The sequence below is a fragment of the Oncorhynchus kisutch genome, linkage group LG15 (genome assembly GCF_002021735.2).
Source record: "Oncorhynchus kisutch isolate 150728-3 linkage group LG15, Okis_V2, whole genome shotgun sequence".
Classification (NCBI taxonomy): Eukaryota; Metazoa; Chordata; class Actinopteri; order Salmoniformes; family Salmonidae; genus Oncorhynchus; species Oncorhynchus kisutch.
In genome coordinates, this window is record NC_034188.2 from 46231135 (window position 1) to 46258021 (window position 26887).

The 26887-nt window shown below is 41.7% G+C and overlaps 1 protein-coding gene across 6 annotated transcripts in view; it reads right to left on the reverse strand.

The window, feature by feature from the left end:
* iws1 (interacts with SUPT6H, CTD assembly factor 1) overlaps positions 1-26887 on the reverse strand; it is a 34749-nt gene that overhangs the window by 888 nt on the left and 6974 nt on the right. For 2 of the 6 annotated variants that reach the window (XM_031790353.1, XM_031790350.1), the window contains 10 exons: positions 20973-21035; positions 20409-20610; positions 18555-18612; positions 16801-16916; positions 16380-16697; positions 6465-6594; positions 6241-6358; positions 5820-5931; positions 1079-1135; positions 868-979 (listed from right to left, as the gene is read on the reverse strand). In XM_031790353.1, the coding sequence (XP_031646213.1) occupies positions 868-979; positions 1079-1135; positions 5820-5931; positions 6241-6358; positions 6465-6594; positions 16380-16697; positions 16801-16916; positions 18555-18612; positions 20409-20610; positions 20973-21035 (1286 nt within the window). Of the gene's footprint in view, positions 1-466; positions 614-867; positions 980-1078; positions 1136-2465; positions 2526-5819; positions 5932-6240; positions 6359-6464; positions 6595-16379; positions 16698-16800; positions 16917-18554; positions 18613-20408; positions 20611-20972; positions 21036-26887 lie in introns of all 6 variants that reach the window. The other 4 variants (XM_031790352.1, XM_020503936.2, XM_031790354.1 and 1 more) reach the window with 4 other exon arrangements.

Sequence of the window (26887 nt, forward strand, 5' to 3'; positions counted from 1 at the left end):
ACACACAAACACACTCGCATCAAATTTGGAATGTTCTGTCGATCTGATATTTCTCATTAAGTTTCGTAACCATAGTATTTAAAACTCTGAACACTAAGTTGATTAGGAACACATTCCCACCATGCTGGGCACAAACTCAAGCAACAATGGTATAGCCAAATGTCTTAAAACCAGGGAAGTTCAAATGTCACAGCTCAAACAGTGTAGTACTGTGTGTTATGTTTTAAACGGGGGATTCATTCATTAGGCGGCTGGGCAACAGTGTGCAGAACCGTTTGACTTGGTAAGTGGTGGGATGGTTGCTCTCCAGTCCACACTGCACACAGTGGCCCTGGGTAGAAGCTTACCCTCTCTCATTCTCAACCTTCACCATTAGTGGGGGTAACAATTAACTGACTTAAGATCAGTTTCTATGGGCAACTTTGTCCAACCAAGGACCAGCAAAAGACATGCAGGTGGCACTTACTGCCCCGTGTGGTGACAGTAGGAATTACAGGGGCATGCCATTGCCATCCACATTGATCTTCACCGCTGTGATGCGCCGCTGTGACCTCTGCTGGGCGATGCGACGCTTGTGCTTTTCCAATCGGCTTATCCCTTTCTTAATGCTCGTCTACAGTCGGGAACCAATCACATTCAGCTCCTTACCGATGCCCACGTCATGTATTGACAAAACATCTAACAGACCCAGTTCAGTCACAACTAAGGTAACTTAGCTAAAAATGACCTAGAAACGGTTATGTCCGGAATCAAAGATTTCAGGTTGGAGAAGAAAATTGGTCTGATTTATACAGTTAAAAGAAATGGGAAAAACTATCCTTTCTCCTCCCTTCTCCCAGGCAGACAGCTGGACGGACAAACACTCACTGCTCTGGACTCGCTCTCCACGTTCCATTTGGGCCGCACAACGTAGTCCTTGTTGGATGGCATGGGCACCCTGGCCCGGGCACAGAACCCAGGGTCGCCTGGGCGCAGAGCTCTGTCGGGCAACAAACACAGGAGGGGTGTCAGCAAAGAGCAACACAGACAATGGACTCAGACACACACACAACATGTGAACACCCAGGTCACTACTCACTTCTCTTCTCCCGTCAGCACTTTCTCCAGGTCTCTATGAGGAGTCTGTCCCCCTGAGCTGTAGGGAGAGAGAGAGAGAGGGAGAGCGAGATGGGAAGAGAGACAGAGTGAGTGACCACTGACTGACCTGGCCACACACAGTTAACAAACAGTAAGGGTGCAGCTAGCACTCTGCACACTGGTCTTAACACATGCCGTTACTGCCACTTTCCTGTTCAAAGGTTAGTGTTTGAGAATAGTAGCAAAGACGGTACAGTATGAAGATGGGCAGAAACTGCTTCATCGATAAAAATCCCTGGTGACATTGGCTAGCTAAGCTCATGCGCAGAAACACGTCATCGGGTCTAACGGTCGTCTTGCGCATGTGCTGCATGTCATATCAAAAGGCACTCCTTTGATATGTTGTTTTTGACTCAAATTAAAACATGTCCGTTGGTCACTTTCACAAGGTTGCAGTAATAACTACTTAAGACATTGGCTCAACAAACCCCGGCCTGGTTTGCTTGGACAGTTCGGCAAGTGTTCCCGGGAAGTCTCAAGATGGTGCGCCTCTGGGTTTAGAAACTCTACGGTGATTATATACTCAGAAAACATTTTGATAGATGACTGTAAATCGCCCCCCCCGCCCGCTATTGGCATTGCTTTGGTGGAATTACCCGCTCTGTCGAGAGTACATTACTCTCGAGTTGTGTATATAACATTTAATGAAATGGGTTATAGCAAATTTACTCTGAATGTCACTCATGTACTGCCCTGCTGTGTGCTGCCCGGACTGACTCAGTTCTTTAGGTCCTAAAATAAGTGTATCAATAAAGCATTGAACTCTATCAACACACAATGCACACCCAAACAAAACGTACTGGCTACATACAGGCTATATGAAGAAACACCAACAAAAACTAAGATGTTTATTCCTGAACTGGAGAGAGATGTCATTTGAAGAGCAAGAGGATATGACGTAGGTAACACAGAGGTTAGGGTTAAAAGGTCAGTGGGGGGGGGGGGGGGGCAAATGGCCAGACAACCTTCACTGCTAACTGAGGAAGAGATCCATAGCTATACTCTGCTTTGTGCCAAGATCGAAGCCCTGGCCCAGTGACGCATTTTAGCTTCTGACAGACATGGTAAGAGTTAAAACAGCAAACACTGATCCAACACGGTTCAAATGAAGAGAATCTCCCACACACAATACGCTTACAAAGAAGCCTGTCTAACCCTCAACACTGCTCAAAATGAAGCCATACTCACAACAAAGCCTCAGTAACTCGAGGCTCAATATGACTCTTCTATCATCATTCATACCAACACCTATCATTGTCTCTGGGGGAAAAAACTGACTGCAGCCAAAGTCACTCCTGTGTCGGAGCAATCATGCAACCACACTGAACCTGAGTTGCTGCGGGGAGAAGACATCCGGTTCCTTGGACCTCTCCACCTTTTGGGGCTGACTGGGGGTGGGGGGGGGGGGGGGGCACGTTGGGAAGTAGACAGTCATGGAGAGAGAGGGGGATTTGACAAAGATGAGCAGAGTGACACAGTGAAATGAGGAGTGTGAGGACTGAAAAGTAGATGAATAGAGGACAGGCAGGGGGAATAGATAGGAACAGTGGGACAATGAGCTGGGAAGGGTGGGAGGGGGCTGGTTGGAGTGAACAGACCATGTCTACTGGGATCACACGAGACAACTGCATGCATGTGTTTAAGGGGGTATATTGTATAACAAGTGAGTTTGTGTGGGACATCAATGAGTGTGTGTTGGGGTTTCCATTCCCCGTCTTAGATTCCATTAGCTGAAAAAAATGAAGCCGACAAAAATGGCCGGAAGAAACAAAATCCCATTGCAAAATAATATGTTTTATTAATTGATGAAAATACCAGTTGACGTAAATACATTTGACAGTCGCTTATCGGTCTATAGGTTAAATTTGCATAATTTAGTGGAATTAAATTGGCCTGTGTGCATTTACGTTAGTATCTTATTTATCCAACTATCACAGCCTATATTGTGCAGGATTTCTCCAGCAGCTCCCCAGCTGGAGTAAAACCTGCTTTTATAATAGACACATTTACTGCGCAACAACTCTAAATGCAATGGCCTGTTTAAAACCCTTTTGGTGCACAGTTGAAAAAGGACTACTATTTTTATTTCTCAACTAGTAATTGAAGCACAACTATTTACCATTCAAGTGCAAGAAACAGGCTATCAGCGCATCACCCACCAATTCACAATATGAGCTAGAGGCAGTGTGCATTATGAAAACATACTTAATTGTTTGAAACCTGAATTTATTTCATATTTTGATATAGGCTAAATTCAAGCATAGAAACTTGGGAGGAAATTATTTTATAAAGCCTTCATAAGCAGTGCCTGAGTTTCAAGTTGAGGGAAGCAAAACAATTTATCCTACCCATTCTACCATTCCGCGTGCTAGTTTTGATTTTGATAGGAGCATTTTCGTGGAACATTTTCATTGCAATAATAATGTTTTCGTTCCTTAAAATCATTGTCAAGTGGTTAATCATAAAAATCGGAATTAAAATTATATACATCTGAAAGTTAAAAGTCAACTAATGCGAGTTCACCAGCCACTGCCATATGGACACATTGATACATCTTGATCCATTGGCGGCTGAAGAAATGAGCACATGGAACTCATAGCCTATAGGACAATGCAGCAGTAGGCCTAGAACTTCCATTGCTCTTTCACACAGAGGATTGGTGATTATCGAGGGAGAGACTGTTGATAAGATATTTCAAAATCGCTTACTGTGAGGAACTATAATTGTAATATATTATTATTTGCAATGGATGTTTAAAAAAAAAAAAAAAACAGGTGCACGTACTTCCTCAACATTATGGAGGACAGAGATACCAGACATGCTCATCACTCACATGGAGCACTACAAACAAAAGACAATAAAAAAATGGATGCATCTCATAAATTATGGTTATAAAATAAACCGTGTAACTTTAGCAGGTTGTGAACTCCGTGAACAACATTTCAACTTCGAGAATGAGAATGGCAAAATGACTAATTAATAGAAAATAACAGGGCAAACAAGATACACAATGAAACAATTTCCATCCCCCCCTTCTTGTCACAACATTTTAAATAATACTTGAGACACTATCGGCACACATATTTTAGATGCTTTTCACTGACAGCCGCAACTCAATAATCAGCTAGGGCTATTGCCACGAAATCAAAACTGAAATAGAAATAGAAATCAAAACTGGATGGAGTTCAGAGATGGATGGGAGAGTTGAGCGAAGCGTAATGGTGGGACTACAAATAACAAAAACAAGATTATACACATTTTACGGACACAGTATATATTACATCCAGTGCATTAGGAAAGTATTCAGACACCTTGACTTTCCATTTTGTTATGCAACATCGTTATCAAAAACATTTATCAAATCTACACAATGAAAAATAAAAAACAGGTGTTTAGAAATGTTGGCAAATGTATTTAAATAAAAAACTGAAATACACATTTACATAAGTATTCAGACCCTTCCCTCAGTACTTTGTTCCAGCACATCTGGAAGCGATTACAGCCTTTAGTATGATGCTATAAATAAGCTTGGCACATTTGTATTTGGAGAATTTCTCACATTCTCCGCAGATCCTCTCAAGCTCTGTCAAGATGGATGGGGAACTTTGCTGCACAGCTATTTTCAGGTCTCTCCAGAGATGATCGATTGGGTTCAAGTACGGGCTCTGGCTGGGCCACACTCCTGCGTCATCTTGGCTGTGTAGCTTAGGGTCGTTGTCCTGTTGGAAGGTGAACTTTCACCACAGCTTGAGGTCCTGAGCGCTCTGGAGCAGGTTTTCATCAAGAAGCTTCATGTACTGCTACCACCATGCTGTACCGTAGGGATGGTGCCAGGTTTCCTCCAGACGCTTGGCATTCAGGCTAAATAGTTCAATCTTGGTTTCGTCAGACCAGAGAATCTAGTTTCTTAAGGTCAGAGTCTTTAGGTGCCTTTTGGCAAACACAGAGGCACTCTAGAGCTCTGTCAGAGTGACCAAGTTCTTGGTCACCTCCCGTCTCCCCTGATTGCTCAGTTTGGCCAGGCAGCCAGTACGAGGAAGAGCCTTGGTGGTTCCAAATTTCTTCCATTTAAGAATGATGGAGGCCACTGTGTTCTTGGGGACCTTCAATGCTGGAGAAATGTTTTGGAACCCTTCCCCAGATCTGTGCCTTGATACAATCCTGTCTCGGAGCTCTAGGAACAATTACTTGGACCTCATGGCTTGGTTTTTGCTCTGACATGCACTGTCAACTGTGGGACCTTATATAGACAGGTGTGTGCCTTTCCAAATACTGTCCAATCAATTTAATTTACCACAGGTGGACTTCAATCAAGTTGTTGAAATATTTCAAGGATGACCAATGGAAACAGGATGCACCTGACTTCAACTTCGAGTTTCATATCAAAGGTCTGAATTCTTATCTAAATAAGGTAGCCGTTTTTTTGTTTGTAATAAATTTGCTAAATTTTCTTTAAAAAACTGCTTTCGCTTTGTCATTATGGGGTGCTGAGGATTGTTTATTTTTTAAATCCATTTTAGAATAAGGCTGTAACGTAACAAAATGTGGAAAAAGTCAAGGTGTCTGAATACTTTCCGGAGGCACAGTAGGTTCAGAACAAATAAAAAAAAATCTTTCTGGTCACGTTTTCCAGCTCCACAATGTCCTAACGGAAACCCCGGGGTGTGTGTGCACACATTTACCTGAGGCGTCTTTTTTGCGGCATTTGCTGGTCGAGGTCTCTCTGTTGTCTCTCCTCGCGCGTCATGCCCTTGTAGTTAGATGTCAGGCCAAAGATGGGCCTGGACCACTCATCTGTACAGACACAGGAAGTAGCAATACCAAATACTCGAGCAATAACACCAACACTCAAACAAACAAAGCTCTACACAAATCTCTACAGAGATTTACATGCTAACTAGAAGCTGCTGGAACTTGGGGAAAAAAACAACGCTATGAAACAGTTGAGTGAAAATTAGAGAATTTTTAAAACCCTTTAATGACCTAATTAATTCTTTACTTGACTCAGTCAGACAATACCTGGTCAGCTATTACTTCAGCCAAATGCACATTATCGAATGCACATTTGATATGTTTTTGAGTATAGGTATGTAGGGGACTTACTGATGAGTTTGAGAGCGAGGTCCTTGTTGGGGCGCGACTCCTTGGGGTGTTTGTATAGGAACATGACGGCTCGACCTATCCCGCTGTGTTTGAGAGTCTCCTGACTCACACTGGGGAGCTGGGGGGGGAACGGACAACCATTTGAAAACACAGGTCTTTATAAAGATTAAAAACCATGGTGATGTCTGGGCGGGGGTTGCAGAAATGGAATCCCTAGCACTTACTTCCTGGAGGATCTTGAGGAGATCCTCTCTGATTTTGAGTGCCGGAAGACTCTTATCTGGCAATGGGCCGATCCACTCCTTGATAGCCGACATCACCCCACTGTCGATGAACGTCTCCTTAAGGTCTTGCCTGAACACACACACACATGTCAGACCATATACGCATCCAAAAGACCAAATCACCTAAGTGCTATATGTAAACTCAATGGTACAACATTTTAAATTAAACTTTAAAATCATTCAGTCAGAGTTATATATATATATAAAAAACACACACACACACACACACACACAGTTGAAGTCAGAAGTTTACCTTCACTGAGGTTGGAGTCGTTAAAACTCGTTATCAACCACTCCACTAATTTCTTGTTAACTATAGTTTTGGCAAGTCGGTTAGGACATCTACTTTGTGCATGACAAGTAATTTTTCCAACAATTGTTTACAGACAGATTTCACTTATAATTCACTGTGTCACAATTCGAGGTGTACCTGCGGTGTACCTATTTCAATGCCTACCTTCAAACTCAGTGCCTCTTTGCTTGACATCATGGGGAAATCAAAAGAAATCAGCCAAGAAAAAAAAGCTGAAATAAATCACTACTATTATTCTGACATTTCACATTTTTTAAATAAAATTGGTGATCCTAATTGCCCTAAGACAGGGCATTTTGACAAGGATTAAATGTCAGGAATTGTGAAAAACTGAGTTTAAATGTAATTGGCTAAGGTGTATGTAAACTTCCGACTTCAACTGTACGTACACATATACTCATACAAACACATATACACACACAGTACCAGTCAAAAGTTGACACACCTACTCATTCAAGGGATTTTTTTATATTTCTTTTTTACTATTTTCTACATTGTATAATAATAGTGAAGACATCAAAACTATGAAACAACACATAGAATCATGTAGTAACCCAAAAAAAGTGTTAAAGAAAACATTTATATTTGAGATTCTTCTAAGTAGCCACCCTTTGCCTTATAAAGGCTTTGCACACTCTTGGCATTCTCTCAACCAGCTTCACCTGTAATGCTTTTCCAACAGTCTTGAATGAGTTCCCACATATGCTGAGCACTTTTTGGATGCTATTCCTTCACTCTGCAGTCCAACTCATCCCAAATTGGGTTGAGGTCAGATGATTGTGTAGGCCAGGTCATCTGATGCAGCACTACAATCACTCTTCTTGGTCAAATAGCCCTTACACAGCCTGGAGATGTGTTGGGTCATTGTCCTGTTGAAAAGGAAATGATAGTCCTAACGATGCGCAAACCAGACAAAATGGCGTATCGCTGTGGTAGCCATGCTGAATAATTTTGCCTTGAATTCTAAATAAATCACAGTGTCACCAGCAAAGCACCCCCACACCATCTCCATGCTTCCCAGAGAGAACCAGACATGCAGAGATCATCCATTCACCTACTCTGCGTCTCACAAAGACACAGCGGTTGGAACCAGAAATCTCAATTTTAGACACATCAGACCAGAAGGACAGATTTCCACAGGCCTAATGTCCATTGCACTTTGTCCAGGTAAGTCTCTTCTTATTATCATTGTTGTCCTTTAGTAATGGTTTCTTTGCAGCAATTTGACCATGAAGGCCAGATTCACACAGCCACCTCTGAACAGTTGATGTTGAGCTGTGAGTGTTAGATGAACTCTGAAGCATTTATTAGGGCTGCAATTTCTGAGGTGCAGTTAACTCCAATGAACTTATCTTCTGCAGCAGAGGTAACGCCGCTGCAGAAGATAAGTTCATTAGAGTTAACTGTCCAAAGTCACTTCTATGCTCTCTTCAAGGCAAGCAACACTGAGGCATGCATGAGAGCATCAGCTGTTCCAGACGACTGTGTGATCACGATCTCCGTAGCCGACGTGAGTAAGACCTTTAAACAGGTCAACATACACAAGGCTGCGGGGCCAGACGGATTACCAGGACGTGTTCTCCGTGCATGTGCTGACCAACTGGCAGGTGTCTTCACTGACATTTTCAACATGTTCCTGATTGAGTCTGTAATACCAACATGTTTCAAGCAGACCACCATAGTCCCTGTGCCCAAGAACAAAAAGGCAACCTGCCTAAATGACTACAGACCCGTAGCACTCACGTCTGTAGCCATGAAGTGCTTTGAAAGGTTGGTCATGGCTCACACCAACACCATTATCCCAGAAACCCTAGACCCACTCCAATTTGCATACCACCCAAACAGATCCATAGATGATGCAATCTCTATTGCACTCCATACTGCCCTTTCCCACCTGGACAAAAGGAACACTTGTGAGAATGCTATTCATTGACTACAGCTCAGCGTTCAACACCATAGTACCCTCAAAGCTCATCACTAAGCTAAGGATCCTGAGACTAGACACCTCCCTCTGCAACTGGATCCTGGACTTCCTGACAGGCCGCCCCCAGGTGGTGAGGGTAGGTAGCAACATCTGCCACGCTGATCCTCAACACTGGAGCCCCCCAGGGGTGCGTGCTCAGTCCCCTCCTGTACTCGCTGTTCACCCACGACTGCATGGCCAGATCACCGACAACGACAAGACAGCCAATAGGGAGGAGGTCAGAGACATGGCCGGGTGGTGCCAGAATAACAACCTAACCCTCAACGTAACCAAGACTAAGGAGATGATTGTGGACTACAGGAAAAGAAGGACCGAGCATCCCCCCATTCTCGTCGACCGGGCTGTCGTGGAGTAGGTTGAGAACTTCAAGTTCCTTGGTGACCACATCAACAACTAACTAGAATGGTCCAAACACACCAAGATAGTCATGAAGAGGGCACAACAAAGTCTATTCCCCGTCAGGAAACTAAAAAGATTTGGCATGGGTCCTGAGATCCTCATAAGGTCCAACAGCTACAACATCGAGAGCATCCTGCCTGGTACGGCAATTGCGCGGCCTCTGACCGCAAGGCACTACAAAGGGTAGTGCATACGGCCCAGTACATCACTGGGGCGAAGCTGCCTGCCATCCAGGACCTCTACATCAGCCGGTGTCAGAGGAAGGCCCTAAAAATTGTCAAAGACCCCAGCCACAGACCGTTCTCTCTAGTACTGCATGGAAAACGGTACCAGTGTGCCAAAAAGGCTTCTCAACAGTTTTTACCTCCAAGCCATAAGACTCCTGAACAGGTAATCAAATGGCTACCCGGACTATTTGCATTGTGCCCCCCCCCCCCAAACCCTCTTTTTCGCTGCTGCTACTCTGTTTATCATACATGCATAGTCACTATAACTATACACTCATGTACATACTACCTCAAATGGGCTGACCGACCACTGCTCCCGCACATTGGCTAACCGGGCTATCTGCATTGTGTCCCACCCACCACCCCCTCTTTTACGCTGCTGCTACTCTCTGTTCATCATATATGCATAGTCACTTTAACCATACCTACATGTACATACTACACCAAATCAGCCCGACTAACCGGTGTCTGTATGTAGCCTCCCTACTTTTATAGCCTCACTACTTTTATAGCCTTGCTACTGTATACAGCCTTTTACTGTTGTTTTATTTCTTCACCTACCCATTGTTCACCTAATACATTTTTTGCACTATCGGTTATAGCCTGTAAGTAAGCATTTCACTGTTGTATTCAGCACATGTGACAAATAAACTTTGATTTGATCTCTAGGTCTTCCTTTCCTGTGGCGGTCCTCATGAGAGCCAGTTTCATCATATTCATCCAGATTGACTGACCTTCATGTCATAAAGTAATGATGGACTGTCGTTTTCTCTTTGCTTATTTGAGCTGTTCTTGCCATAATATGGACTTGGTCTTTTACCAAATCTCCTTTATACCACCCCCACCTTGTCACAGCACAACTGATTGGCTCAAACTCATTAAGGAAAACATTCCACAAATTGACTTTAACTAGGCACACCGGTTAATTGAAATGCATTCCAGGAGACTACTTCATGAAGCTGGTTGAGTGAATGCCAAGTGTGCAATGCTGTCATCAAGGCAAAGTGTGGCTACGTGAAGAATCTCGAATATAAAATATATTTTGATTTGTTCAACAGATTTTTGGTTACTACATGAATCCATATGTTATTTCATAGTGTTGATGTCTTCAATATTATTCTACAATGTAGAAAAGAGCAAAAATAAAGAAAAACCCTGGAATGAGTAGGTGTGTCCAAACTTGACTGGTACTATAAATACACACACCAAGTACACAGTAAACATTAAGAACACCTGCTCTTTCCATGACAGACTGACCAGGTGAATCTATTATCCCTTATTGATATCTCTTGTTAAATCCACTTCAAATCAGTAGAGACGAAGGGGAGGAAGACAGGTTAAAGAAATATTTTTTTTAAAGCCTTGAGACATGGATTGCGTATGTATACCACTCAGAGGGTGAATGGGCAAGACAAAAGATTAAAGTACCTTTGAACGGGGTATGGTAGTAAGTTGCAGGCGCACCTGTTTAAGTGTCAAGATCTGCAACACTGTTGGGGTCTTCACGCTGAACAATTTCCTTTGTGTATCAAGAATTATCCACACACACAACCATTCAAAGGTTTGGGGTCACTTAGAAATGTCCTTGTTTTTGATCAGAAATACAGTGTAGACATAGTTAATGTTGTAAATGACTACTGTAGCTGGAAACGGCTGATTTTGTATGGAATATTTACAAAGGCATACAGAGGCCCATTACCAGCAATCATCACTCCTGTGTTCCAATGGCACATTGTGTTAGCTAATCCAAGTTTGTCATTTTAAAAGGCTAATTGATCATTAGAAAACACTTTTGCAATTATGTTAGCACAGCTGAAAACTATTTAATGAAGCTACCAGTTGAAGGCCAGCATCCCGGAGTCGCCTCTTTACTGTTGAAGTTGAGACTGGTGTTTCACAGGTACTATTTAATGAAGCTGCCACAACATTAACAATGTCTACACTATTTCTGATCAATTTGATGTTATTTTAATGGACAAAACAATTTTTTTTTTTAAAGGAAATTTCTAAGTGACCCCAAACTTTTGAACGGTAGTGTATATAAACACACACACACACACACACACTACCTTCAGAAAGTATTCAGACCCCTTGACTTTTTCCACATTTTGTTACATTACAGCATTATTCAAAAATGTATTAAACAATCTACAAGGCAAAAATGTTTCTTAAAAAAAAAAAAAAATATTTGCACATTAAATAAAAAACATAAATACCGTTTTTACATAAGTATTCAAACCCTTTGCTATGAGACTTGAAGTTGAGCTCAGATGCATCCTGTTTCCACAACTTGATTGGAGTCCACCTGTGATAAATTCAATTGATTGGACATGATTTGGAAAGGCACACACCTGTCTGTATAAGGTCCCACAGTTGACAGTGCATGTCAGAGCAAAAACCAAGCCATGAGGTCGAAGGAATTGTCAGTTGAGCTCTGAGACAAGATTGTGTCGAGGCACAGATTGGAGGAAGGGTACACAATAATGTCCCACTTGGAGTATGCCAAAAGGCACCTAAAGACTCTCAGAACATTAGAAACCAGATTATCTGGTCTGATGAAGACAATATTTAACTCTATGGCCTGAATGACATGCGTCATGTCTGGATGAAACCTGGCACCATCCCTACAATGAAGCAAAGGTGGCAGCATCATGCTGTGGGGATGTTTATCAGCGGCAGGGACTGGGAGACTAGTCAGGATGGAGGGAAGGATGAACGGAGCAAAGTAGAGAGGTTTTTGATGAAAACCTGCTCCGGAGCGCACAGGATCTCAGACTGGGGCAAAGGTTCACCTTCCTACAGGACAACATCCCTAAGCACACAGCCAAGACAATGCAGGAGTGGCTTCGGGACAAGTCTCGGAATGTCCTTGAGTGGCCGAGCCAGGCAGGACTTGAACCTGATCGGACATCTCTGGAGAGAACTAAAAATAGCTGTGCAGCGACACTCCCCATCCAACCTGACAGAGCTTGAGAAGATCTGCAGAGAAGAATGGGAGAAACTCCCCAATTACAGGTGTGTCATGCTTGTAATGTTATACCTAAGAAGACTCGAGGCTGTCATCGCTGCCAAAGGTTCTTCAACAAAGTACTGAGTTAAGGGTCTGAATACTTATATTTTTTTATAAAATATTTCTAAAAACCTGTTTTTGCTTTGTCATCATGGGGTATCGTGTGTAGATTTGAGGGGAAAAACAATTTAATCAGTTTTAGAATAAGGCTCAAGGTAACAAGATGTGGAAAAAGTCAAGGGGTTTGAATACTTTACGAATGCACTGTATGTGTATACACACACCACCAGTCAAAAGGGTTTATTTTATTTTTTGTAATTTCTACATTGAAGAATAATAGTGAAGTCATAAACTATTAAACAGGTATATGGAATCATGTAGTAAGAAAGTGTTACACAAATCAAAATATATTTTATATTTGAGATTCTTCAAGTAGCCACCGTTTGCCTTGGTGACAGCTTTGCACACTCTTGGAATTCTCTCAACCAGCTTCATGAGGTAGTCACCTGGAATGGATTTCAATTAACAGGTGTGCCTTGTTAAGTTAATTTGTGTAATTTCTTTACTTCATAATGTATTTGAGCCAATCAGTTGTGTTGTGACATGGTAGGGGTGGTATACAGAAGATGGTGTTTTACCAAGTCCACATTATGGCAAGATCAGTCCAAATAAGCAAAGAGAAACGACAGTCCATCATTACTTAAAGACATGATGGTCAGTCAATCTGAAAAATGTCAAGAACTTTGAAAGTTTCTGCAAGAACAGTTTTAAAAACCAAGCGCTATGGTGAAACTGGGTCTCATGTGGACTGCCACAGGAAAGGAAGACCCAGCTTTACCTCTACTCTAGAGGATAAGTTCATTAGAGTTAACATGGTCAAATTGTTGCAAAGAAACCACTACTAAAGGACACCGATAAGAAGAAGAGACTTGCTTGGGTCAAGAAACACAAGCAATGGACATTAGACCGGTGGAAATTAGCCCAAATTTGAGATTTTTGCTTCCAACCGCCGTGTCTTTGTGAGACGCAGAGTAGGTGAACGGATTATCTCTGTACGTGTGGTTCACACCATGAAGCATGGAGGAAGAGGTGTGATGGTCAGTGACTCAACAGGACAATGACCCAACACACCTCCAGGCTGCGTAAGGGCTATTTGACCAAGGAGAGTGATGAGTGCTGCATCAGATCACCTGGCCTCCACAATCACCCGACCTCAACCCTATTGTGATGGTTTGAGATGAGTTGAACCGCAGAGTGAAAGACAAGCAGCCAACAAGTGCTCAGCATATGAGGGAACTCCTTCAAGACTGTTGAAGCATTCCTCATGAAGCTGGTTGAGAGAATACCAAGTGTGCAAAGCTGTCATCAAGGCAAAGGGTGGCTTCTTTGAAGAATACAAAACAAAATATATTTAGATTTGTAAACACTTTTTTGGGTTACTACATGATTCCATATGTGTTATTTCATAGTTTGTCTTCATTATTATTCTACAATATCTAGAAAATAAAAACCCTTGAATGAGTAGGTGTGTCCAAACTTTTGACTTTTGACTGTACACACCAGTGGAAGTTGCTGAGGGGGGGGGGGGACAGCTCATAAGAATGGCTGGAACGGAACGAATGGAATGGCATCAAACTACGCTTCTGATTTACTGATTTTATTCTACTCAGTCTGCTGCAGCCATTACCACGAGCCCATCCTCCCTAATTAAAGGTGCCACGAACCTCCTGTAATACACACACACACACAGAGTGTACAAAACATTAGGAACACCTTCCAAATATTGAGTTGCACCGCCCCCTTTCCCCTCAGAACAGCCTCAATTCATCTGGGAATGGACTCTACAAGGTATCTAAAGCTGGATGTCCTTTGGGTGGTGGGCTAGTCTTGACACCAACAGGAAACTGTGGGCATGGAAAACACAGCAGCATCGCAGTTCTTGACACACTCAAACAGGTGCGCCTGGAACATACCACGTTCAAAAGGCACTTTAATATTTTGTCTTCCCATTCAACCTCTGAATGGCACACATACACAATCTATGTCTCAATTGTCTCGAGGCTTAAAAATCATTGTTTAACCAGTCTCCTCCCTTTCAACTACACCAGACTTTCTTAAAGTATGTTAATGGTGGGTCGTGATGTGTCAGAGTAAATGTATAATTATTTAATGAATTATTGGAATTGATTTGGCCAAGTGCAACTGCGGCCTCTGCTCAGTTTGGCAGCTGCGCGATAGGGAGATGCCCTGGTCTTTTTTCTGCAGTTTTGTTCAAGATCACTCCGCGACACACGCTGCAGCGTTGTGGGTTCAGCAGCAGACGATGCGCTGTCGTTCAGCAGCAGACGATGCGCTGTCAGCCACAGACTCGCCATCAAATAGTGTCATGCTAGCCACAAGTTCTGACTGAGCTCAATCGTCATGAAAAGCCAATACACCGATGAGTTTCTCCCTCTTTCACACAAACTTCGAGAAATAACGAGAAGCTCCCTCAATGTTTTTTGTTCGGGGAAGCGCTTAGTAATGAGTCAATCAAAATGAACAAATTCCTATAACGACATGTCCTGACCAAACATCTACAGCGTGACGGTGTACCCAGGGAATTATTTCAGAACAGGGCAGAATGCTTCAGGAAAGTGCTTCCACAGTGGAAAAGTCAGTCAGCTAGCAGGGCATTGTCATTCTATAAACAGGTGATAAGCAGAAATAAGGGAATACTAACTCTCATAGTAGTATATGAGAGATTCTCTTTAAAACAATCCCCTGGCCTTGTACACAGCTAATAGCTAACGTTAGCCAAAGCAAGCTAACTAGCTACTGATAAGTGCAACCCTAAGTAACAGTACAGATGAAGATGAAAAATTCAGGCCTACTGTACATTTTACTGTATAAATTATTGTTGAAAACTAGTCTAGGTTGGAACTGTTGCTGTTAAAATACAAGTCATCATTTTTATTCTGAACTGGAATAAACTGATTGAAGCCAGATACTTTTTGAGACAAACGCACACACAGTTCTGGGTTGCTCATCTGCAGCAAGAAGCCGTCTCCTGCCTGCCTGAGAAAGCAGTACATGTTCTGGTCAAGTTTGGTACCACATGCCCATGTCAGTTCTCAACTCTGGATTACTTAAAAAACACATACAGAAACAGTCTCAATGCTGAGCATGACCTCGGTGTTGTACTGTCAAAAACTGATCCCAGAATAGACCTGCTTGTTGAAAACGTCAACCAGCCACACACCTCTCATTAGGACTGTGTGTGTATGTTTCCTGGTCTACATCTGTGTGATTGTTTTTTTAAATATTTTATTTATTTAAATTGAACCTTTATTTAACTAGGCAAGTCAGTTAAGAACTATTTCTTATTTACAATGATGGCCTATGGCGGCCAACCTGGTCAATGCTGGGATAATTGCGTGCCACCTGTGGGACTCCCAATCGCGTCAGGATGTGATACAGCCTGGATCAATCAGTTTGTTCCAGTTCAGAATTAAAATTATTTATTGAATTTTAACAGCAACAGTTCCAACCCAGACTGATATGTAAGAGTTTTTAAATGGGGGAAAATAAACATGAAAAACTATTGGATATGGCTATTTAATTTCATTGTTATTCGTTTTGGCTACATTGCATTTGTTTTAGGCCTAAGGGCAATGAAATGTACCAATATTTACGTATAGTTTAATACGTTCCTAAGCTTGAGTCTCAGGAAATGAGAATTTCTAATTTGGGTTCCAGGCTGAAAAAGTTTTAGAACCCCTGATCTACAGATTGAGGTGGAATTAACAAGTGACATCAATAAAGGATCATAGCTTTCACCTGGTCAGTCTGTCATGGAAAAAGCCAGTGTTGCTAATGTTTTCTACACTCAGTGTCTATAGACTAGGCTTGTGGTAGTATTGAGAGCCATGGATGGACTCACTTTTTTAGGTGCATAACTACAGTGGGGAGGAGGGTCAGCTTTTTTAACGCTGGCTTCTTCTGAGCGTTCAGTGTTCTGTCCTCCTGTAAATCACATAGAATGGTACACCCACACCAGCATTGTGAAGACCTATGACAGAACACACATTTTGGGGCCCAAAACATCACCTCTGCAGCTTCTGTCATCTTGGTGATCATAGCGCTGACAACGTCATCAGCATCACTGATGAACGTTCCCCCGTCGCGGTTCCGTCGGCGCTTCCCGCTCTGGGCCTTCTTACGAGCCAGCATCACGTCGAAGTCCGACATGAAACTGGTGCTGAATAGAAACAGAGTCAGCCATGCCTCCACTATAGAATGAAAGTATAGTGGCAAGTGGAAATCGACTGATTGAAAACATTGAGATTACATGAGATACTCACTCTTGGCCACCACCCCTGTCCACGCCCTCATCAGAGTCAGAGTCATCTGCCATTGCTTTCTTCGCAGAGGCCTGAGATTGGCTCTTATCCCCCTCCAGATCCTCCTGATTGAAACCCTATTGGTGCAGAAAAAAACAACGTCAGCCATAGGGAACTTGAATCAGATGCGGTATAGTTTCGGTGTTTAGACAATTCCCGAGAGTCCCTAAACCTTTGGGGGCGGTTTCCCAGACACATTAAACTTGGTCTATGATTGGGAAACCGACCCTTGGTGTTCACAGATCTGATTTGGTAGTTTGACCTTTTCACTGTGTTTTTCAAATGTTTTACGTTATAGCGGTATTTGATGTTAGTGAATAATAAAGGTTCTAGGGTAAATGTGTTTTATGGGGAATGCATGACCCCAGGCTGGCAACAAATTAATTCTAAGTGTTTTTAAAGGCTTGCTCCAATCTTCAACCAAACTTACTGTGCATTCGGGAAAGTATTCAGACCACTTCACTTTTTGTTACGTTACAGCCTTATTCTAAAATGGATTAAAATAAAACTCAATCTACACACAATACCCCATAATGACGAAGCAAAAACATTTTTGTAATACACTTTTGCCCATTTATTAACTAAAAACAGAAATACCTTATTCACATAAATATATATATATATATATATATATATATATATATATATATATATATATATATATATATATATATATATATATATATATATATATTTTTTTTTTATATATAAATAGTTTCTACAACTTGATTGGTGTCTACCTGTGGTAAATTCTATGAATTGGATTTGGAAAGGCACACCTGTCTATATACACATTCCCACAGTTGACAGTGCATGTCAGTTATAAATTATACTTTGGATGGTGTATCAATACACCCAGTCACTACAAAGACATTTTGTCCTGAATACAAAGCATTATGTTTGGGGCAAATCTAACAACATCACTGAGTACCAATCTACATACTTTCAAGCATGGTGGTGGCTGCATCATGTTATGGGTATGCTCTTCATCGGCAAGGACTAGGGAGTTTTTAAGGGGGGATGAAAATAAACGTTAGAGCTAAGCACAGGCAAAATCCTACAAAAGAAATATAGTTGAGTCTGCTTTCCAACAGACACTGGGAGGCAAATTCACCTTTCAGCAGGACAATAACCTAAAACACAAGGCCAAATTTACATTGGAGTTTCTTACCAAGATGACAAATGTTCCTGAGTGGTATAGTTACCGTTTTGACTTTAATTGGTTTGAAAATCTATGGCAAGACTTGAACATGGCTGTCTAGCAATGATCAACAATAAGAGTTTAAAAAAACAAAACAGGCAAATATTGTACAATCCAGGTGTGCAAAGCTCTAAGAGACTAAGAGATACTGTATATTTGTGTTTTATTTCTCAATATTCTTTAAAAATATATAATTTCTTTCACTTTGTCAGAGTAATTTGTGTAGATTCAAAATAAATAAATCTATCCATTTTAATCCCATTTTGTAACAACAAAATGTCAAGGAGTTTGACTACTTTCGGAAGGCACTGTATCTACCTCATACCCCTGCACATGGAATTGGTACTGGTACCCCATGTATATAGCCAAGTTATCTTTACTCACTGTATATAATGACTTTGCTATTATTTCTCTATTTTCTTTCTCTCTGCATTGATGGGAAGATACCATAAGTAAGCATTTCACTGGTGTTCACGAAGCATGTGTCGAATAAAATTTGATTTGTACAACTCACCGTAAACTCTTCCCCCTCTTCATCGCCAGAGTCACCAAAAATGTCTGCAATCATTTTCCTATTCGAGAGAGCATACCATACTGACTACACACACATCCTTTCAGTACATACGGAAAGTATTCAGACCCCTTCACTTTTCCACATTTTGTTACGTTACAGCCTCATTCTAAAAATGGACTAAATACATTTTTTCCTCATCATTCTACACACAATATCCCATAATGACAAAGAAAAAACAGTATTCAGAACCTTTGCTATGAGTCTTAATTAAGTTTAGGTGCATCCTGTTTCCATTGATCATCCTTGAGGTGTTTCTACAACTTGATTGAAGTCCACCGGGGGTAAATAACATTTATTGGACATGATTTGGAAAGGCCCACCTGTCTATATAAGGTCCCACAGTTGACAGTGCACGTAAGAGCAAAAATCAAGCCATGAGGTCCAAGGAATTGTCCGTAGAGCTCCGAGACAGGATTGTGTCACAGATCTGAGGAAGGGTACCGAAAAATGTCTGCAGCATTGAAGGTCCCCAAGAACACAGTGGCCTCCATCATTCTTAAATGGAGGAAGTTTGGAACCACCAAGCCTCTTCCAAGAGCTGGCCACTCGGCCAAACGGAATAATCGGGGAGAAGGGCCTTGGTCAGGGAGGTGACCAAGAACCCGATAGTCACTCTGACAGAGCTTCAGCTCTACGGAGATGGGAGAACAACCATCTCTGCAGCACTCCACCAATCAGGCTTTTATGGTAGAGTGGCCAGACAGAAGCCACTCCTCAGTAAAAGGCACATGACAGCCTGCTTGGAGTTTTTGGCAAAAGGCACCTAAAGGACTCTCAGACCATGAGAAACAAGATCTGGTCTGGTGAAACCAACATTTAACTCTTTGGCCTGAATGCCAAGCGCCACGTCTGGAGGAAACCTGGCACTATCCCTACGGTGAAGCACAGTGGCGGCAGCATCATGCTGTGGGGATGTTTTATCGCGGCAGGGACTGGGGGAACTAGTCAGGATTGAGGCGAAGGTTCACCTTCCAATAGAACAACGACCTTAAGCACACAGGCAAGACTACACAGGAGTGGCTTGGGAACAAGTCTCAAAGTCCTTGAGTGGCCCAGCCTGAGCCAGGACTTGAACGTGTTCGAACATCTCTGGAGAGACCTAAAAATAGCTGTGCAGTGACCCTCCCCATCCAACCTGACAGAGCTTGAGAAGATCTGCAGAAAAGAATGGGAGAAACTCCTCAAATACAGTTGCACCAAGCTTGTAGCGTCATACCCAATAAGACTCAAGGCTCAAGGCTGTAATCGCTGCCAAAGGTGCTTCAACAAAGTACTGAGTAAAGGGTCTGAATAGTTATGTTTTTTTAAACTGTTTTTGCTTTGTCATTATGGGGCATTGTTGGTAGATTGATGAGGGGGAAAAGAAAATTCATCCATTTTAGAAAAAGGCTGTAAGGTAAATGTCAAGGGGTCTGAATACTTTCCAAATGCACTGTACATAGCTACTTCATACCACAGCACATTGACCCGGCAATTGTAACTTATTTTTACTCATTGTTATTCACTAAGTATTTATTCTTTTTGTCACTATTTCAATATCAATCTATCTCCAACTCTATTGTTGGAAAGGGACCCATAAGGAACCATTTCACTATTAGTCTACACCCGTTGTTCACAAAGCATTTGATTGGATTTATGTCAAGTTCCACAATAAAAATACTACTACTTTCATTACAGAAAGAATCTCAAATCGGATAAAAACGAAAGTAAACAAAAATGTCATTTGTGTAAGGAAAATCATAACTCAAACTAAAAAGGAGTGTGTGTGGGGGAGAGGGGGATCGGAATACTTACTCTTCCTCGTCGCCTGAATCGCTGTCGCTACCAAACAGTGTTTTCTCGTCCTTCTTCCCTCCTTCCACCTTCTGTCCATCATCCTCGTCTTCGCTTTCTGATCCCAGTTCCCGCAGTTTGGCCATGGTTTTGTCGGGCGCCTCCGAGCCTGCGTCACTGTCAGAGTTGTCATCGTCAGACACAGCGCGGCTCTTCTTCACCACTGAGGAAAAGTCACCACCATTATTATCATCCTCAGCCCCACGGCTCTGACAAAAACTATTTTACATGATTTAACCATGAAGTTCAATTGGCTGGGCTTCAATCCACTTTTACAAGGGAGACCCAGCCAACAGACCATATCAATAAAAAAAACACACACACCTAACACACTACAGTGTAGTGTACACTATGTAGGAAATAGAGGGTAATTTAAGATGCAGCCTTAATCGCCACACATTAGCTAACCATCAGACTTCAAGATAAGGTGTGCCTCATAAATGGCAACCTATTCCCCATACAGTACATTACTTTTGACTAGAGCCACCCAACTACACATGCCCAGTTGCCGGTCTGTCATATTACCTGGTTCGTCAGCCTTCTCCTCCTCACCTTCACTGTCTGACAGGATGGCTTTCTTCCTCTTCACTGTAACAGTACATAGAAATCAAAATCACATTAACATAGTGGGGCAAAAAAGTATTGTCAGCCACCAATTGTGCAAGTTCTCCCACTTTAAAAGATTGAGGCCTGTAATTTTCATCATAGGTACACTTCAACTATGACAGACAAAATGAGAAAAAAAATCCAGAAAATCACATTGTAGGATTTTTTATGAATTTATTTGAAAATTATGGCGGAAAATAAGTATTTGGTCAATAACAAAAGTATATCTCAATACTTTGTCATTGCCAACAAAGGGTATTTAAAACAGAGGTCAAATGTTTTCTGTAAGTCGTCACAAGGTTCTCACACACTGTTGCTAGTATTTTGGCCCATTCCTCCATGCAGATCTCCTCTAGATTAGTGATGTTTTGGGGCTGTTGCTGGGCAACACAAACTTGGAAACTCCCTCAAAAGATTTTCTATGGGGTTGAGATCTGGAGACTGGCTAGGCCAGGATAATTGTCACGCTGAAAGACCAAGCCACGTTTCATCTTCAATGCCATTGCTGATGGAAGGAGGTTTTCACTCAAAATCTCACAAAAACAATCAATCATAATCACTATTTATAACTACTAATCCAGTTTAGCAGGCAATATTAACCAGGTGAAATTGTGTCATTTCTCTTGCGTTCATTGCACGCAGAGTCAGGGTATATGCAGCAGTTTGAGCTGCCTGGCTCATTGTGAACTAATTTGCCAGAATTTTACGTAATTATGACATAACATTGAAGGTTGTGCAATGTCACAAGAACATTTTGACTTAGGGATGCCACCCGTTAGATAAAATACCGAACGGTTCCTCCGTATTTCACTGAAATCATAAACGTTTCGTTTTCGAAATGATAGTTTCCGGATTTGACCATATTAATGACCAAAGGCTCGTATTTCTGTGTGTTATGTTATAATTAAGTCTGACTTGATAGAGCAGTCTGACTGAGCAGCAGCAGGCCCGTAATCATTCATTCAAACAGCACTTTCGTGCGTTTTGCCAGCAGCTCTTCGCAAGCACAGCGCTGTTTCAAGCCTATCTGCCGAATGGCTGGTGTAACCAATGTGAAATGGCTAGCTAGTTAGCTGAGTGTCCGCTAATACTGTTTCAAACGTCACTCGCTTTTAGATTTGGAGTAGTTATTCCCCTTGCGCCGCAAGGCTTTTGTGAAGCGATGGGTAACGCTGTGTGGCTGTTGTCGATGTGTTCCTGGTTCGAGCCCAGGTAGGGGCGAGGAGAGGGACGAAAGCTATACTGTTACACTGGCAATACTATAGTGCCTATAAGAACATCCAATAGTCAAAAGTATATGAAATACAAATGGTAGAGAGATAAATAGTCCTGTAAATACTATATTAACTACAACCTAAAACCTCTTACCTTGGAATATTGAAGTCTCATGTTAAAAGGAACCACCAACTTTCATATGTTCTCATGTTCTGAGCAAGGAACTTAAGCGTCAGCTTTTTTACATGGCACATATTGGCACATATTACTTTCTTCTCCAACACTTTGTTTTTGCATTATTTAAACCAAATTGAACATGTTTCATTATTTATTTGAGGCTAAATTGATTTTATTGATGTAATTATATTAAGTTAAAATAAGTGTTCATTCAGTATTGTTGAAATTGTCATTATTACAAATATATATATATATATTTTTTTTTATCATAATCGGTCGACCTCTAATACCAACAGATAGATGGAGCTAAACTCAGCAAAAAAAGAAACATCCCTTTTTCCGTTAGCGGGATCATTTTCGTCAGCAATCGCTGAATAGCATAGCGCAACAGTCAAATAATATTACAAAAAAAATATTCATATTCATGAAATCACAAGTGCAATATTGCAAAACACAGCTTAGCGTTTTGTTAATCCACCTGTCGTCTCAGATTTCGAAATTATGCTTTACAGCGAAAGCAATCCAAGCGTTTGTGTAAGTTTATCAATAGCATAGCATAACATCATGTACACTTAGCATCAGGAAGCTTGGTCACGAAAATCAGAAAAGCAATCAAATTAATCGTTTACCTTTGATGATCATCGGATGTTTTCACTCACGAGACTCCCAGTTACACAACAAATGTTCCTTTTGTTCCATAAAGATTATTTTTATACCCAAAATACCGACGTTTGTTTGTCGCGTTATCTTCTTCGACAACACAGACTTATATTCCAAATAATATCCATAATGTCCACATAATGTCCACAGTCCACGTTTTTTATAATCAATCCTCATGTTGTTTTTAAAATATATATTCGATAATATATCAACTGAGTGTGTACGCTTTTCAATAACAGCGAGAGGAGCAATGGCGGCTTTACTCAGTTGCGCAAAAACTCACTCTTCCATTTACGCAATGTGATCCTTCACGCTCAATTTTCAAAATAAAAGCCTGAAACTATGTCTAAAGGCTGCTGACACCTTAGGGAGGCCATAAAAAAGGAATCTGGTTAATATCCTTTTAAATGGAGGATAGGCTTGCATAGGAACAGAGGTTTCAAAATAAGAGGCACTTCCTGATTGGATTTTCCTCAGGCTTTCGTCTGCAATATCAGTTCTGTTATACTCACAGACAATATTTTAACAGTTTTGGAAACTTTCGAGTGTTTTCTATCCTAATCTGACAATTATATGTATATTCTAGTTTCTGTGGCTGAGAAATAGGCAGTTTCATGGGTACGAAAACACGGCCCCCTACACGCAAAAGGGGCGGCAGGGTAGCCTAGTGGTTAGAGCATTGGGACTAGTAACCGGAAGGTTGCAAGTTCAAACCCCCAAGCTGACAAGGTACAAATCTGTCGTTCTGCCTCTGAACAGGCAGTTAACCCACTGTTCCTAGGCCGTCATTGAAAATAAGAATTTGTTCTTAACCTCTTGATCCTATGGCTGAATACTGCCCCCTTTGGAGGAAGTGCATGCCCATAGTAAACTGAAAATATTTTTTCCCAAAATTGCTAATATATGCATATAATAATAATTATTGAATAGAAAACTCTAAAGTTTCTAAAACCGTTTAAATTATGTCTGTATGTAAAGCAGAACTCCCAGGGCAGCCTTTCTTCCAAACACCCTCCTCTCAACAGCAAAGTTGGGTCAACTTTGACGTCATCGCCCCCACCCTTCCCAACCAGCTACGGATCCAGGAATAGTTTCTGTGTGTTCAGCGCGATGTCTGCTTTCAAATGACGCGTCCTTTGTTAGAATCTAGCGCGCCCCCGTCCTTTGGCGGGCGAAATCATTCGGGTCACGCGGAAATACAGGCACTCTATTGCGCGCGCCGGACACTTTTTCCATGAAGCACCAATTGACTTCGGTTTATCTGTTAGCGCTGATCTTTGTTTTACACGATTAAAGCATCCTAATGCTCGATTCTGCACTTAGTTTGACCAGTTTAGTCGACATATAATATGTAATTTTGAAGTTTTGATGCGCAAGAGTGCGGGACCAGAAGTCATTTTGGGTGCATTTCAGCTGAAGCTGTAAGCATATGCTAATACAGAGACACACAACTTGAAACCAAACGATGTATTGGGTAAGTATAACTCCTTCCTCGTCTTCTGATCGAAGAACATCAAAGGTAAGGGAATATTTATGTGGTTCATTTTGGGTTTCTGTGCTCTCCAAACGTAGAGGAGACATACAGCTAATATCTGAGCGCCGCCTCATATTGTAGCCTAGTGAACGAATTCTGTAACGTTAAAAATAAATGTAACACAGCGGTTGCATTAAGAAGAAGTGTATCTTTGTAACTATATGTAGAACATGTATATTTAGTCATGTGTATTGCTTGTTATCTGACGGAGCTATCATAATTTCTCTGGACATTTGAGTAGCATTTTTCGAAAATCTTGTCATTGTAAACAGAGATTTATGGATATAAATAGCATATTATTGGAATAACATGTCCTATTACTGTCATCTGATGAAGATTTTCAAAAGGTTAGTGAATGATTTATTTTTTAATCCTGCTTTTATAATTTTATATTTTCTGGGACAAAATGGTCTTTTGTTTCGGTGGTGGTCTAATATAAATGTGTGGTGTGTTTTCGCCGTAAAACATTTTAGAAATCTGACTTGCTGGGTAGATGAACAAGGTGTTTATCTTTCATTTGAGCTATTGGACTTGTATAGGTGTGGAGGTTAAATATTTCTAAGAATATTGTTTCGCATTTTGTGTTATGGTAATGAGCTGAGCCTGTAGTCACGCTCCCGGATCCGGTATTGGTAGGATCAAGAGGCTGACTTGCCTAGTTAAATAAAGGTGAAATAAAAAAAAATATGAAAAAAGGTTAACTGTCTAAAATGTGATAAATTCTCTGCAGTTGTGCTTTTGGATTGCTAAATGAGTAGCTAGTTAGCTATCTAGCTAAGAGGTTAGCTTCTTCCAATATCAAGCTTTACCTTAGCTGCAGAGAATATCCTCCTGAATCAAGGGCCTCGCTGTCTAATTTTTATTGTGTGCGTGCAGTAAACTGTGTATCATTTGAGTTACTTGTATAACTTCATGAGCTGGAATGCCTGTCCTTAAAATAGTTTAGGTCAGAGACTGTATAAAATGTTCGCAATGCGCTCTTTAGCATTTAGTTAGCATTCCGTATGGGATTTTTCATGTACTTGTTTTAAATTTCTATCAGCATGTTAAATGTGCAACCAGAGGAAAAAGAGCTCTGGACCACCTATACTCCACACACATAGACGCATACAAAGCTCTCCCTCGCCCTCCATTTGGTAAATCTGACCATAATTTTATCCTCCTGATTCCTGCTTACAAGCAAAAATTAAAGCAGGAAGCACCCGTGACAAGATCAATGAAAAAAAGTGGTCAGAGGAAGCAGATGCTAAGCTACAGGACTGTTTTGCTAGCACAGACTGGAATATGTTCCGGGATTCCTCCGTTGGCATTGAAGAGTACACCACATCTGTCATTGGCTTCATAAGTAAGTGCATTGATGACGTCGTACCCACAGTGACTGTACATACATACCCCAACCAGAAGCCATGGATTACAGGCAGCATCCGCACTGAGCTAAAGGCTAGAGCTGCCGCTTTCAAGGAGCGGGAGTCTAACCCAGCCGGAAGCTTATAAGAAATCCTGCTATGCCCTACAACGAACCATCAAACAGGAAAAGCGTCAATACAGGGCTAAGATCGAATCGTACTACGCTGGCTTTGACGCTCGTCGGATGTGGCAGGTCTTGTGAACCATTACAGACTACAAAGGGAACGCCACCCGAGAGCTTCCCAGTGACACGAGCCTACCAGACGAGCGAAACTACTTCTATGCTTGCTACGAGGGAAATAACACTGAAACATGAATGAGAGCACCAGCTGTTCGGGAAGACTGTGTGATCACGCTTTACCGCAGCCGATGCAAGGTAAGACCTTCAAACAGGTCAACATTCCCAAGGCCGCAGGGCCAGAAGGATTTCCAGGACGTATACTGCGAGTAAGCGCTGACCAACTGGCCAGTGCCTTCACTGACATTTTCAACCACTGCCTGTCCGAGTCTGTAATACCAACATGTTTTAAACAGACCACCATAGTCCCTGTGCTCAAGAACACTAAGGTAACCTGCCTAAACAACTACCGACCCGTAGCACTCACGTCTGTAGCCATGAAGTGCCTTGAAAGGCTGGTCATGGCTCACATCAACACCATCATCCCAGAAACTCTAGACCCACTCCAATTTGCATACCACCACAACAGATCCACAGATGATGCAATCTCCATTGCCATTTCTCACCTGGACAAAAGGAACACCTATGTGAGAATACTATTCATTGATTACAGCGCAGCGTTCAATACCATAGTGTCCCCAAAGCTCATCAATAAGCTAAGGT